The sequence below is a fragment of the Saccopteryx leptura genome, chromosome 3, assembly GCF_036850995.1.
Source record: "Saccopteryx leptura isolate mSacLep1 chromosome 3, mSacLep1_pri_phased_curated, whole genome shotgun sequence".
Taxonomy (NCBI): domain Eukaryota; kingdom Metazoa; phylum Chordata; class Mammalia; order Chiroptera; family Emballonuridae; genus Saccopteryx; species Saccopteryx leptura.
Window position 1 is genome coordinate 58,133,091 of NC_089505.1, and position 15,348 is coordinate 58,148,438.

General features: G+C 43.1%; 1 protein-coding gene across 2 annotated transcripts in view; it reads left to right on the forward strand.

Annotated features, from left to right (window-relative positions):
• Positions 1-13,796: 13,796 nt before the first annotated feature.
• HACE1 (HECT domain and ankyrin repeat containing E3 ubiquitin protein ligase 1) overlaps positions 13,797-15,348 on the forward strand; it is a 174,609-nt gene continuing 173,057 nt past the window's right edge. For both annotated transcript variants that reach the window (XM_066373576.1, XM_066373577.1), the window contains exon 1: positions 13,797-14,048. In XM_066373576.1, coding sequence (XP_066229673.1) covers positions 13,973-14,048 — 76 coding nt within the window. In that variant the 5' untranslated portion in view covers positions 13,797-13,972. The remainder of the gene's footprint in view (positions 14,049-15,348) is intronic.

Below are 15,348 nucleotides of genomic sequence, written 5' to 3' on the forward strand. Positions count from 1 at the left end.
TCTAGTTTCATTATTTTCCATGTACCTGTCAAATTTTCCCAACACCATTTATTAAAGAGACTGTATTTACTCCATTGCATGCTCTTAACCTCCTTTGTCAAGTATCAATTGACCATGAAGGTGTGGGTTTATTTCTGGGTTCTCTGTTCTGTTTTATTGATCTATATGCCTGTTCTTATGCAAGTACCAAGCTGTTTTGATTACTATGGCCTTGTAGTATCACTTGATTTCAGGAAGTGTGATACCTCCCACTTTATTCTTCATTTTCAAGATTGCTGAGGCTATTCGTGTTCTTTTTGGTTTTGTATAAATTTTTACAATATTTGTCCTATATCTTTGAAGTATGCCATTGGTATTTTAGTAGGAATTGCTTTGAAATTATAGATTGCTTTGGGTAGTATAAACATTTTAATGATGTTTATTCTTCCTATCCATGAACATGGTATATGCTTCCACTTGTTTGTATCTTCCTTGATTTCTTTTTCCAGTGTCTTATAATTTTCCAAGTACAAGTCTTTTACCTCATTGGTTAAATTTACTCCTAGGTACTTTATTTATTTATTTTTGTTGTTGTTGTTCTTGCATTAGTGAAGGGGATTATTTCCTTAAGTCTTTCTGACAGTTTTTTGTTGGTGTATAAAAATGCCACTTATTTCTGAATATTTATTTTATACCCTGCCACCTTTCCAAATTCATTTATCCAGTCTAGTAGGTTTTTGACTGAGACTTTAGGGTTTTCTATGTATAGTATCATCTCATCAGCAAATGATGATAATTTTACTTCTTCTTTTCCAATTTGGATGCTTTTCATTTCTTCTTATTGTCTGATTGCTGTGTCTAGGACTTCCAGAACTATGTTGAATAAGAGTGGTAAAAAGGTGCACCCTGCCTTGTTTCTGATCTCAAGAGGATTGTTTTTAATTTTTGCTCATTGAATATGATATTGTCATAGATGTCCTTTATTATGTTGAAGTATGTTCCCTGTATTCCTACTTTGCTGAGAGTTTTGATCATAAATGGGTGCTGGATTATATCAAATTCTTTTTCTGAATCTGTTGATATAATCATGTGATTTTTATCCTTCCTTTTGTTTATGTGATGGATAACATTTATTGATTTGCGAATATTGTACCAGCCTTGCCTCCCTGGAATAAATCCCACTTTTCATAATGTATGATCTTTTTTAAAATGTAATTTAAATTTATTTTATTTTTATTTATTCATTTTAGAGAGGAGAGAGAGTGAGAATGAGAGAGAGAGAGAGAGAAAGGGGGAGTAGCAGGATTCATCAACTCCCATATGTGCCTTGACCAGACAAGTGCAGGGTTTTGAACCAGTATCCTCAGCATTCCAGGTCGAAGCTTTATCCAATGCGCCACCACAGTGTATGGCTGGATCTGGTTTGCTAATATTTTGTTGAGAATTTTAGCATCTATGTTCTTCAGGAATATTGGTCTATAGTTTTCTTTTTTTTAAATTTTTTTAATTTTTATTTTTTTTTTGTATTTTTCTGAAGTTGGAAACAGGGAGGCAGTCAGACAGACTCCCGCATGTGCCCAACCGAGATCCACCCAGCATGCCCACCAGGGGGTGATGCTCTGCCCATCTGGGGCATTACTCTGTTGCAACCAGAGCCATTCTAGCGCCTGAGGCAGAGGCCATAGAGCCATCCTCAGTGCCCGGGCCAACTTTGCTCCAATGGAGCCTTGGCTGTGGGAGGGGAAGAGAGAGACAGAGAGGAAGGAGAGGGGGAGAAGTGGAGAAGATGGGTGCTTCTCCTGTGTGCCCTGGCCGGGAATCAAACCCGAGACTGCTGCGTGCCAGGCCGACACTCTACCACTGAGCCAATCGGCCAGGGCCAGTTTTCTTTCTTTGTAGTGTCTTTACCTGGTTTTGGAATGAGGATAATGCTTGCCTCAAAAAAGGAGCTTGGAAGTTTTCCCTCCTCTTGAATTTTTTGAAATAGCTTGATAAGAATAGATGTTGGTTCTTCTTTGAATACAGTATTTGATAAAATTCGTCTGTGAAGTCATACAGTCCAAGACTTTTGTTTGCTAGGAGTTTTTGATAATTGTTTCTATTTCATTTGTTGTAATTGGTTTTTTTAGGGTTTTTGGTTCTTCTAGATCAGTGATTTTGAACCTTTTTTTTTTTCGTGGCACAAACACACACTAATTACTAAGGTCAGTGCCCTGACTAAATACAACCATTTTCATCTCATGGCACAAATAAATTAGTTACTAAAGAAGAAGAGGTCAGGGCCCCTTTTTCTGTAGTAATTAGTTTATGAGTGTGTGAGAAACAAAGGTTGAAAATCACTGTCTAGATTGAGTTTTGGAAGATTGTGTGTTTCTAGAAATTCATCCATGTCACCTGTGTTGTCCAGTTTTTTTGCATATAGATCTTCATAGTATTTTCTTACAATCTTTTGTATTTTTGTGGTGTCAGTTGTTACTTCTCCACTTTTACTTCTAATTTTATTTATTTGAGTCCTCTCATTATTTATTTTTTTTTTTGTGACAGAGACAGAGAGAGGCAGAGAGAGGGATAGATAGGAACAAACAGACTGGAAGAGAGAGAGATGAGAAGCATCAATTCTTCATTGCGGCATTTTAGTTTCTCACTGATTGGTTTCTCATATGCGCCTTAACGGGAGGGGGCTATAGCAGATTGAGTGACCCCTTGCTCAAGCCAGTGACCTTGGGCTCAAGCTGGTGAGCCTTGCTTAAACCAGATGAGCCCGTTCTCAAGCTAGCGACTTAGAGTTTTCAACTTGGGTTCTCCGTGTCCCAGTCTGACGCTCTTTCTACTGCTCCACCACCTGGTCAGGCTTTCTTTTTTTTTTTTGATGAGCCTGATTAAAGGTTTGTCTATTTTGTTTACCTTTTAAAAGGTATTTAAAAATACCTTTTATATTTTTTTTAGCCTCTACATCATTTATTTTGTCTCTGATATTTATTATTTACTTTCTTCTACTTCCTCTCTTTATTTTTTGTTCTTTTTCTAGTTCTTTTAGATGCAGGGTTAAGTTGTTTATTTGAACTTTTTCTTGCTTCTTAAGGTATACCTGTAATGCTATGAAATTCCCTCTCAGGACTGCTTTAGCTATGTCTCATAAATTTTGAGTTGTGTATATTCATTTTTATTTATTCCAAGGAAATTTTTTAGTTCTTTTTTTATCTCATTGTTAACCCATTTGTTATTTAATAACATGCTATTTAGCCTCCATGTGTTTGAATATTTTTCAGTTTTTCTATTGCAGTTGATATCTAGTTTCATGCCATTGTAATCAGAGAGGATGCTTGATATGATTTCAGTCTTCTTAAATTTCTTGAGACCTGTTTTGTGTACTAACATGAGGTCTATTCTAGAGAATGTACCATGAGCACTTGAAAAGAGGGTATATTCTGCTGCTTTGGGGTAAAAGGTTCTGAAAATATTTATTAAACCCAGTTGATCTAGCATGTCATTTAAGGCTGCTGTTTCTTTGTTAATTTTCTGTCTGTAGGATTTATCCATTGATGTTAATGGGGTATTAAAATCCCCTACTATTATAGTATTGCTGTTGATCTCACCCTTTATGTCCATCAAAATGTGCTTTATATATTTAGGTGCTCCTATATTAGGTACATAAATGTTTACATTAGTAATATCCTCCTGTTGGATTGCTCCCTTTATCATTATGTAGTGACCTTTTTTATCCATTACTATAATCTTTGTTTTAAAGGCTATTTGGTCAGATATAAGTATTGCTACCCTAGCTTTTTTATTCACTTCCAGTTTCATGAAAAATTTTTTTCTACCCCTTCACTTTCAGCCTATGTGTATCTTTTGTTCTGGGGTAGGTCTCTTGTAGAGAGCATATGTATGGGTCCTGTTTTCTTATCCATACAGCTATCCTGTGTCTTATGATTGGAACATTTAATCCATTTACATTCAAGGTTATTATTGGTATGTACTTATTTATTGCCATTTTATTCTTTAAATAAAAAAAGAATCCTCTTTCTCTCGATTTCTTTTATCTTTTGCTCTTTTATCAGCAGGCCCCTTAACATTTCCTGCAGTACTGTTTTGGTTGCAATAAATTCATTAAGTCTTTTTTTGACTGAGAAGATTTTTATTTCTCCTTTAATTTTAAATGATAGCCTTCCTGGATAAAGTAGTCTGGGTTGTAGGTTCTTGTTTTGCATCACTTTGAATATTTGTCTTTTTTTTCTTTTTTGTGACAGAGACAGAGAGAGAGGCAGAGAGTTTCAGATAGGGACAGAGAGACAGGAAGGGAGAGAGATGAGAAGCATTAATTCTTCATTGCAACTCCTTAGTTGATCATTGATTGCTTTCTCATATGTGCATTTACTGAGGGACTACAGCAGAGTAATTAACCCCTAGCTCAAGCCCACTACCTTGGGCTCAAGCCAGAGCTTGGACTTCAAGATAGTGACCTTTGGCCTCAAGAGAGTGATTATGGGTTTATGTTTATGATCCCACACTCAAGCCAATGACCCCAACTCAAGCTGGTGAGCCCTTGCTCAAACTGGAGAACTTGCAGTCAAGCCAGCAACATCCAGGTTTCGAACGTGGTCCACTGTGTCCCAGTCCAATGCTCTATCTGCGCAACCACTTGGTCAGGCTCACTTTGAATATTTCTTGCCAATCCCTTCTGGCCTTAGTGTTTCTGTTGAGAAGTCTGATGTCATCCTTATGGGGCACCTCTGTAGGTAATTAACTGCTTTTCTCTTGCAACGTTTAGTATTCTTTCTTTGTCTCTTAACTTTGGTATTTTAATTATGATGTGTCTTGGTGTGTGCCTCATTGTGTTCTTCTTTAATGGGACTCTCTGTGCTTCTTGAACTCGTGTGACTTTATACTTCATCAATTTATGGAAATTTTCAGCTATGATTTCTTCAAACAGGTTCCCTATTTCTTGTTTTTTTCTCTTCTCCTTCAGGAACGCCTATGATGTTGATGTTGTTTCTCTTCTTGTTGTCACAGTAGTCTCTTGGAGTAGCCTCTTTCCATTTTGCTGCTCTGCTTCAGTGGTTTCATTTGTCTTGTCTTGTAAATTGCTGATTCCTTCCTCTGCTTCATCCAGCCTGCTGATGATTCCTTTAGTGCAGTCTTCATTTCTGATATTGTATTTGTCATTTCTGACTAGTTTTTTTTTTATTTCAATGTCCTTGTTGATACTTGTTATTGCTATTTATGTACTTATTATGTCCATCCATTGTTGCTCTAAGGTCCTTGAGCATCCTAAAAGTCATTATTTTAAACTCTGCAACTGGTAGTTTGGTTCTTTCATTTGAGTTAGTTCTTTTCCCAGTGATTTCTCTTGTTGATTCATTTGGGTCACATTTCTTTGTCTTCCCATTTTGTCTGTGTATTAGGTAACGCTGTCTGACTTTGAAATTCATTGTGGTGTCTTTATCAGGAAGATGGGCTCAGTGATACTGATATCCAGGGCACCTGATTTCCTTGTTCTAGGAATTCTTCTTGAGGGTAGTATTTTTCCTCCTGTTGTATGTAAGTATTGAATGCAGTTGGTCCTTTTGTGGGTGCGGTAATCCCTTCAGGAAGGCTGGCTCTAAGGGTCAAACTTGATCATGTGTAGTCAACATTGTGAAGTGTCTGTCCTGTTGGATGTATTTATTCTCCTCTGTGTCTGTTGCCTGCTGGACTCCTCCTTTGTGTGTGCTGCTTGTGTAGTTACCTGAGTCTAGGGTTGGTGCTGTCTGCTACTCAGTACTAGTGTTGTTCTAGGTCTTAGGTTGGCATCAGCCACTGTTTGTAACCTGCCATGGGCTACCTGTCTGGAGCTACTGCTCTGTTCATTGTTTGTGTCTGTGTTTCTGTGCATGGGTAGTGTGGGAGGGGCCAAATTATATATAAGGATCAGCTTCCTCCTGCTTTGAGATGACTGCCGCTCTGTAAAAACACCAAGCTCTGTAAGATTTGCCTCCACTTTTTAGCTGCTCCACCTTCTTTTGCAGCTGCCTGGTCTTCCCACAGAGTCTTCTGTAGAAAGACTGTAGTGTGGGCTCAGAGTGGCATCAACCAACCAACCCCTCATCAGGTTGCAAGCTTGGTGGGTTAGGGAAGCTGATGTTGGGAATATAATGTTAGTGCGACACATTACTTCAGGGGTCTCTTGGTCAGGAGTTCAGTATGGGGAATATGGCCCTCAATCCATAGCCTAATCCCTCAGACACTGCTAGATACTCAAATTTTATTTCTCCCCAACAAGGTGCCCAGCAGGTTCAGATCAAGTGGGGCTGACAGTTTCCTGCAGAAGTTCTTACAACTGGTGATACCCTGGACTCTAAGAGGAAGACTGAGACAGTCCTCACCTGGGGCTGACTGTGCCCCTCAAGAAAGTGGCTAAACCCCTTGACCAGACCCATCAATAGGCCTGCAGAGACCCACACTTGAAATGTTTGTGCTCCAAGTCTTTCTTTCTTCCCTCTGTTGAATCTAGCCCAGTGGGGAAGGATATCTATCACCTGGGCTGGATAGAGCTCACCCTATCCAATACACATGAGCTGCTGTGCAGATGCTGATCACAGAAAGAAGAATTCACCTCAGCTGGACCAGGTGTGAAGAGCCCTTTCTTAGGATACCCCACTAGCAAGGGTTGTTAGGTCCTGAACTGATGCTCTCCATAGCTCGCCAGTAGATGTGCCTGCCTTGGCCGTCTGTGGAGGGAACCTGTGCAGACCAGTGGGAGACACTGTTCGTGACTTGCCCTCATTAATCTTTTTGGAGCTACAAACAATCCAGAGTTTGTGACTGTCTCTGCAGGGCCCAGGTGCTCATGGAAATACCAATCTGCACACCTAGTCTGGCTTTTACTCACTCTTAGCCTGGGGGAAGGTCCACTTAAAAGGCTCCGGTTCCCTGAGTTCTGCCTTCTGCAGCCCCTGTCAGCTGGCTGCTTGTTGGGCTAGGCCAGTGGAAAAACCTCTGGTAGAGTGTAGAGTCTGCGGCAATTCAGGGATTAGGAAGGGTGGTGTGTGTGGTTCCTGCCCCTCGGTCCCAGGTGTCAGACTGTCCAGACTTTTTTCACAGACCTCAGTAGCATGTGGCAGTAGAAGTCCGGTGGGTGTGGACTCTGAGACCAGAGGTGTCATCTGTCTGCATTTTGGACAGTTTCCGCTGAGTCTCCCATTGGGTGGAATCACCAGTCCTTGATTCAGGAGCAAGTGGGGAAAGCTCCAGCCTCAACACCAGAAAACTGAGTCACAGGCCCCCTGCTTCCTGGCTTCTCAGAAAAACCTGGTCTGCGTGGTGTGGTCAGGAGAGACTCCTAAGGGTGGGCCAGTGGCTTTCCCCCAGGACGCTGCTGCTCAGAGGGGACTGCTCACCCAAGAATGATGGTGACTGCAGTATTGGAAGATGACTCAACACAGGGGTTTCGGTGGCTGTCCCCCATGTCTTTCCCTGAGTGTCCATCTTTCACTCTCTTCATGCAACTCTAGTCTTCTCAGGTCTCCCTCCACTGGAGCCCTGGGTAAGTGGCTATGAATGAGATTTTATACACTGGCCCTTTGAGACAGAGTCTGTTGCTCAGAGAGCTGTGTCTCTTTCTTGCAGACAGAAACCCGGCTCTTTTCACTTCCAAATGCTGTGTGGGCGCCTCTTCTAGGCTCTGGAGCTCCAGGGGAGGGCTCTGGGCCTGGGGCTGAGGACCCACACCTTTCAGGGCAACCCACCTGCAGTGAGAGTCCCTTCGGACCTTCAGCCACCGCTCTTTCCTGGGAGCGGGACAGTCCCCTCTGCATCTCTGCCCTTCTTACCAGTCTCGGGGTGGCTTCTTCTGTGATCCTGGGTTATAGACTCCTCTTCATTTAGTCCAAAATTGGTTTTTCAAGATGATATTTTTTTTTTGACAGAAACAGAGAGAGAGTCAGAGAGAGGAACAGACAGGGACAGACAGACAGGAAGGGAGAGAGATGAGAAGCATGAATTCTTGGTTGCAGCTCCTTTAGTTGTTCATTGATTGATTTCTCATATATGCCTTGACCAGAGGGCTACAGCAGAGTGAGTCACTCCTTGCTCTAGACTGTGGCCTTGGGTTTCAAGCCAGCAGCCTTTGGGCTCAGGCCAGTGATTATGGGTTCATGTCTATGATCCCATGCTCAAGCCAGCAACCCTGCGCTCAAGCTGGTGACCTCGGGGTTTTGAACTGGGGTCTTCTGCATCCCAGTTTGATGCTCTATCCACTGCACCACCGTCTGGTCAAGCAAGATGATTGTTTTTAAATTAAGTTGTAGTCCAATTTGGTTCTGGGTAGTGGCAGTTGGAACATCCGCCTACTCTGTCGCCATCTGGGAATCTTCCTGTTGGTGTAATTCTGTCAAGTATAGATTTATATTTAGTCTATGTTGTTAGGTGTAGATTAATGACTATTATAAATTTCTTGGTGACTCTCTTTGATTATAAAAAGTTTATTTTGTGGATATTAATATTGTTTTTTTGATGGTTAATTTTATGTGTCCACTTGGAGGGCATTTTTCATTGAGATTAACATTTAGATCAGTGAAGTCTGACTGGGTGGTGGCACAGTGGCTAGAGGGTTAGACTGGGACACAGAGGACCCAAATTCAAAACCCCAAGGTTGTTGGTTTGAGTGTGGGATCATGGACATGACCCCATGTTCGCTGGCTTGAGCCCAAAGGTTGCTGGCTTGAAGCCCAAAATCACTGGCTTGAGCAAGGGGTCACTCATTGTTCTGTAGCCTCTACACCCCCATCAAGGCATATATGAGAAAGCAAGCAGTGAACAACTAAAGTGCTGTAACGAAGAATTTTTTTTTTTTTTGTATTTTTCTGAGGTTGGAAACGGGGAGGCAGTCAGACAGACTCCCGCATGCGCCCGACTGGGATCCACCCGGCACACCCACTAGGGCAGGGGTCCCCAAACTACGGCCCATGGGCCGCATGCGGCCCCCTGAGGCCATTTATCCGGCCCCCGCCGCACTTCTGGAAGGGGCATCTCTTTCATTGGTGGTCAGTGAGAGGAGCATAGTTCCCATTGAAATACGGGTCAGTTTGTTGATTTAAATTTACTTGTTCTTTATTTTAAATATTGTATTTGTTCCCGTTTTGTTTTCTTACTTTAAAATAAGATATGTGCAGTGTGCATAGGGATTTTTTTTTTTTTTTTTCATTTTTCTGAAGCTGGAAATGGGGAGAGACAGTCAGACAGACTCCCGCATGCGCCCGACCGGGATCCACCCGGCACGCCCACCATGGGGCGACGCTCTGCCCACCAGGGGGCAATGCTCTGCCCATCCTGGGCGTCGCCATATTGCGACCAGAGCCACTCTAGCGCCTGGGGCAGAGGCCACAGAGCCATCCCCAGCGCCTGGGCCATCTTTGCTCCAATGGAGCCTTGGCTGCGGGAGGGGAAGAGAGAGACAGAGAGGAAAGTGCGACGGAGGGGTGGAGAAGCAAATGGGCGCTTCTCCTGTGTGCCCTGGCCGGGAATCGAACCCGGGTCCTCCGCACGCTAGGCTGACGCTCTACCGGTGCATAGGGATTTGTTCATAGTTTTTTTTATAGTCTGGCCCTCCAACAGTCTGAGGGACAGTGAACTGGCCCCCTTTGTAAAAAGTTTGGGGACCCCTGCACTAGGGGGTGATGCTTTGCCCATCTGGGGCATTGCTCTGCCGCAATCAGAGCCCTTCTAGCGCCTGAGGCAGAGGCCACAGAGCCATCCTCAGTGCCCGGGCAAACTTTGCTCCAAAGGAGCCTTGGCTGCGGGAGGGGAAGAGAGAGACAGAGAGGAAGGAGAGGGAGAGGGGTGGAGAAGCAGATGGGCGCTTCTCCTGTGTGCCCTGGCCGGGAATCGAACCCCGGGACTCCCTCATGCCAGGCCGACGCTCTACTACTGAGCCAACCGGCCAGGGCCTGTAACGAAGAACTGATGCTTCTCATCTCTCTCCCTTCCTGTCTGTCCCTATTTGTCCCTCTCTCTGACTCTCTGTTTTGTCAAACAAAAAAAAAATAGATCAGTGAAATCTGAGTAAAGCAGATTGCCCTCCATAATGTGGGTGTGCTTCTGCAAGTTACTTGAAGGCCTAGGCAGAACAAAAAGAATAGGAGCAGGGAATTCTTCTGCAGATTGCCTTTAGACTTCATCTGCACCACCCACTCTCCTGAGTGTCCAACCTGCCAGCCCACACTACTGATTTTAAACTGAACAATCTCTATAATCACACAAGTTCCTTTTTTGTAATAAATCTTTCTCTATCTATGTCTTGTACTATTGGGTTTTTTTTCCCCCTCTGGAAAACCCTAATACATAACAATACCTGATTTTTTGGTATTTATTAGGTATATCTTTTTTTTTCCTATTTCCTCTTGGAAATGGTGGGCTCCTAGAAATGGTGGTCTCTAGGAAACAGCAAGTACCTGTTCATAATGGTCTCTAGGAAATAGCAAGTAGCTGTTTTGTTTTACCTTTTCATACAATCTAAGACCTCTGCTTTTTAATCATTACATTTACTTCATTTATATTTTGTTACTATAGTCATGAATGTATTTAGACTTCTTTCTACCACCTTTTCTTTTTAAATATTTTTATTTTTTATTTTTTTTCTGAGACAGAGAAAGAGATAGATAGGGACAGACAGACAGGAACAGAGAGAGATGAGAAGCATCAATCATTAGTTTTTCGTTGCAACACCTTAGTTGTTCATTGATTGCTTTCTCATATGTGCCTTGACCGTGGGCCTTCAGCAGACCGAGTGACCCCTTGCTCGATCCAGCGACCTTGGGTCCAAGCTGGTGAGCTTTGCTCAAACCAGATGAGCCCGCTCTCAAGCTTGCAACCTTGGGGCCTTGAACCTGGATCCTCTTCATCCCAGTCCAATGCTCTATCCACTGCGCCATCGCCTGGTCAGGCTCTTTTTAAATAATTTTTAAAATATTTATTTTATTGATTTTAGAGAGAGAGGAAGGGAGAAAGACAAAGACAGGAACATCAGTCTGTTCTTGTATGTGCCCTGACCAGGGACTGAACAAGGAACCCCTGTGCTTTGGGACGATGCTCTAACCAACTGAGGTATCCAGCCAGCGCTCTACCATCTTTTTGTTGTTGCTGTTGTTTTGTTTTGCTTTTATAATGATTGGTCTTTACACTTTGCTTTATTTATTTTTTCCTGTTCTCTTCCTAATTTTTTTTGGAGTTGATTGTTTTCTTCTTTTAAATGGAGAAACTTAAGTTTGAGTATCACAAATAAAACCAATTTCTTGGGAAGAAAAACATTCCAAAAATAAAAGAAAGAAAGTTAAAACTGGGCCAGAGAAAAATTGGGAATCTTATAAGTGAAAAATTTTATGCTTTTGATAATGGAACTTATGGTACAAAATGACCTTTTAAATCTTTCATTTGATATACTTGGTGTTGAGTTCCATGGGACAAGTGAGAAAGTCTTCGATTCTTTAAGGGCATGACCAGTGGTGGCGTAGTGGATTATAGCCTTTGACCTGGAGTGCCAAGGTTGTGGTTCGAGACCCAAGGTTGCCTGCTTGAGCCTGGGGTCACCGGCTCCTTGATCCTGAGTTCATGGGCTTGGGCCCAGCGTCACCAGCTTGAAACTGGGTTATTGGCTGGATCCCAAGGTTGCTGGCTTGAGTCCAAGATTACTGGTTCTATTCCTGGTCAAGGTACTTATGAAAAAGAATCAGTGTATTCATAACTACATAGAACAATGAGTTGATGCTTCTCTCTCTCTGTCTCTCCTTGTCCCCCTCTCTCTCTTCCTCTATGTAAATAAAAAATGTTTTAAAAAAGAGAATTCTTTAAGAATTCTCTAGCTAATATTTGATGAAGAGCTATTTGGATTTTTTGTTGTCGACCTGGGCAACTTCCTTCTTAGTGTGAGAATTTTCCTTGTCCAATATGGTAGCTGCTAGGAGCATATGACTATTTAATTTAATTACATTTCAGCACACATTTAAAATCCAGTTGCATTAGCCACATTTCAAGTACCCAGTAGCCCCATTTGGTTAGTGGCTAGTATTTTGGATAGTGCAGATATAGAACATTTCTACCATAGAATATTTCTACCATACAATATTTCTACCATTGTAGAAAAGGTCTGTTGGACAGGAGGTGATAAGTCTATAGTAGTACTGCAGCTTCATACATTTTGGAGCAGAGCAATTTGAGAGACATCATGTGGCAGAATTTATAAATGACAGTCTACAGTAGCATTCTGTAACATTCTTCCAGCGTCTATACTCCTACGGTGAACACTGACCAGCATGGGGAGTGATGCCCACCTTGGAGGTCATTGGGGACTTCTTCCCTTGCACACAAACTCCAGGCTTAATGCCCACAGGACATTGGAAGTGAGAGCAACAGCTTAGGGAGTGGTGGTGATAACAAGGACTGACATGCTAGTTTCTGTCAAGCAGTAGGCAACTTGACATTCTGAATGGTATAGGGAGGCCAAGAAAGGTTGGAGCATATCCAGTTGAAGCCAGCTTGCAAAGGGTTGGGCATAGATAGCCCAGATAAGCCCTTAACATTTGGCATTCCTTGGGAGCTCAGCTCTGACCTCTCCACCTTGTTGCTAGACTGATTAGGTCTCATTTGAACCAACTGGATAGGATATCTACACTGAGCCTGTTGCACCAGCCACACAAGTGACTGATAGCTGCAGATTAGAACTGATTTAGGATGGCATTGGCAGGGAACACCCACGGCAGCCACCATCTGCCCCTACATAGACTGGATGGGCAGGTGCTTCTTTGGACCAGCCAACATACATTATGAACAAACCTGTGCCTTTCATTTCAGGAAACACCTTGCCTCTTTGAAGAAGACACTGTGAAAGTCCAAGTTCTTTGCTTCTGTCTTTTTATGGCATCATCTTGGCACTGGTTATATCCAAGAAGATCAAATTTCCTCCTTATCTTTTCATTGTCAGTGGCGTTATCCAGATTCATATTCACCTGCATGGGTTAATTCTTTCATGTTTCCACTGCTCAAATTTCTGTTTTTACCTTGGCTTGTGCTCAACTTCTGTGTGGAGCTGAAAAATATGATCTCCCTTTACTAATTTCCTTAAAATTTGTTTCTTCCACACTTTGTCAGTATTGTCAAGGTTTTTACAACTTACAAAGTCAGAGTCTGTGGATTTCTCACTGAGGTCTGTCTTCATCTTGACACTTCAGCATTGTACCAAATAAACGAAAATACTCATCACCCATATCTTTCCCAAGATTTCAACTTTGTGCTAGGTGCTGTGGTAAGTAGGGGAATACAAAGCACAAGACAAGACAGAGCTGGGTTCTACCTTTTTGAAGTTACCTAGTGGGAGAGACAAGCTACGGTTAAGTCACTTCCAATGAAGGAAAATATGTATTCTGCTTTTGCATTTGTTTGACTTTATTACTCTTTAGCTCTGACATATGAAAGTAGTATAATATTTCAACAGTTATGTATCTGAAAAATAAATGTACTAAAACCGGGATGATGGTTTTTATATTAAGAACTGTGCAAATCCCCAATCTGCTCTACAGGACAGTGATAATGAATGAAGGTCATGGAAGCCGCTCCCGCACAACTTTGAAGGACCCGAGGAGGGAGCGTGGTGACACTCGGAAAGTCTCTCCAGGAACTTGAGGATAAGCCCAGGCTTGGCATGGCTTTCCGTACGCACTGCACGACCCGGGCTTCTGCGCTGCCAGACTGAGAAGTCACGGGAGCACACAGCAGGGATCGCGGTAGTATGGCTGGGCCAGCTCGGAACTACGGTTCCCAGAAGGCCGTGCGAGTCCAGGCGGGAAGAGCCGGGGCAGCCGGAAGAGCTCGAGAGGCGGCGGTGCCGGTGATCCTTCAGTGGTCTGTCCGGCCACCGCTGAGATCCGAACAGAGAACGAGCGCCGGAGCGGTCCTAGCAGCCCCAGGTGCTGACGGGGTCGGGACGGGATGTAGGACTCCGGGCGCGGAAGGCGCGCCGAGAATGGAGAGAGCGATGGAGCAACTCAACCGCCTGACTCGCTCGCTGCGCCGCGCTCGCACCGTGGAGCTGCCGGACGGTGAGCAGGGCCGTGCGCTGTGGGCTGCTGCCGGGGTGGGGGCGGAGCTCGGGCTCTGGAGAGGGCGGTGGGAAGACTCGGCGACAGCTGACAAAATACCTACAAGTTGACTTACCTGAGCTGGGAGCGGCCGGGCTGGGACCCCCGACCCCCTGTCGCCCGCTGCTGAGGCCCAGGCAGTTGGGAATTTGCGGGAGGGGCCGGGGCGTGCGGGTTCTGCTGGTGGAAGAAGCAGAAGAGACAGAAGTCTTTCCCGACAAATGGCAGAGAATCCGGTTCCGGAAACATTCCAGTGTGGGCCATTTTATTGTCGCTGCTTGTTGGCGATAGAGAGATGCTCCAAAAATAGTATGATTTACTTTAGGGTTCACAGGGGCGTTAAGCAGTCTTATTTTTTTTGAAAGCGTAAGTAGAGCGCTGTTGTATTTTGACAATAGATATATAAGAGGCTGTCAAATATCAAACCTGCGCTTTTAAAATACTGTGTGTATACGTATTTACACTTTCTTTGGTATGCCTGCCTGCCTTCATTTTGTATCTATTTGTCAGACATAGGTGGGGGTTGGGGAGCTTCCACAAAGGAATAAGGCGTGAACCCTGAAGTTTAGAAATTTTAGTTCAGTGTGCTAGGGTTCCTTCAGGACAGGTAAAATGCTAGTAATAAATGAGGTGAGAAAGAAAGCAGTTTTGTTGGCAGCCTTACGGATTCAGACGTTTAAATGGCAGTGGGAGTTGACCGCCTCTCAGAGGCTTTCCTTTATGCCCAAATATGGGAGTGGTTAGGGGATTACGTTTTATTTTTTTAATGCATTGCATTAGTTTATCTAATTTCATTTCCCCCCAAAACTTTATTTGAATTGCTGCTAGAGAGGTGATTTGTAGGTTAGGGAAGGAGACCTTCGGAGGGAGCCATCAAAGAAATGTGGGTCAGTGTACTTTGGGAATAACTTTCTTGAAAAACTTCTCCCTAGTTTCTGTTTACAATTCAGAATAGGGATGGATGATTTGTGGTCACTGTTCATCAATAATTTTGTACTTGATACTTTGCTAGTATGAAGTAGTTGACTGAAAATAATACTGATTTTAGTCATTAGAATTCCAGCTTCAACTTTGTTTTCTTTCCAACACCCACCTTTCAGTTCATTTCTTAAGTTTTGCTCTCGCTCATTTTGCAGTCATATTATTGATATAGGTTGGTGAAAAAGGCTGCAGGTGTAGGTTTATTGACACAGCAATTTGAATTGCCTAGTTGTTTTTTTTTAAATTTTATTTATTGATATTTAGAGAGGAAGGGAAAGAG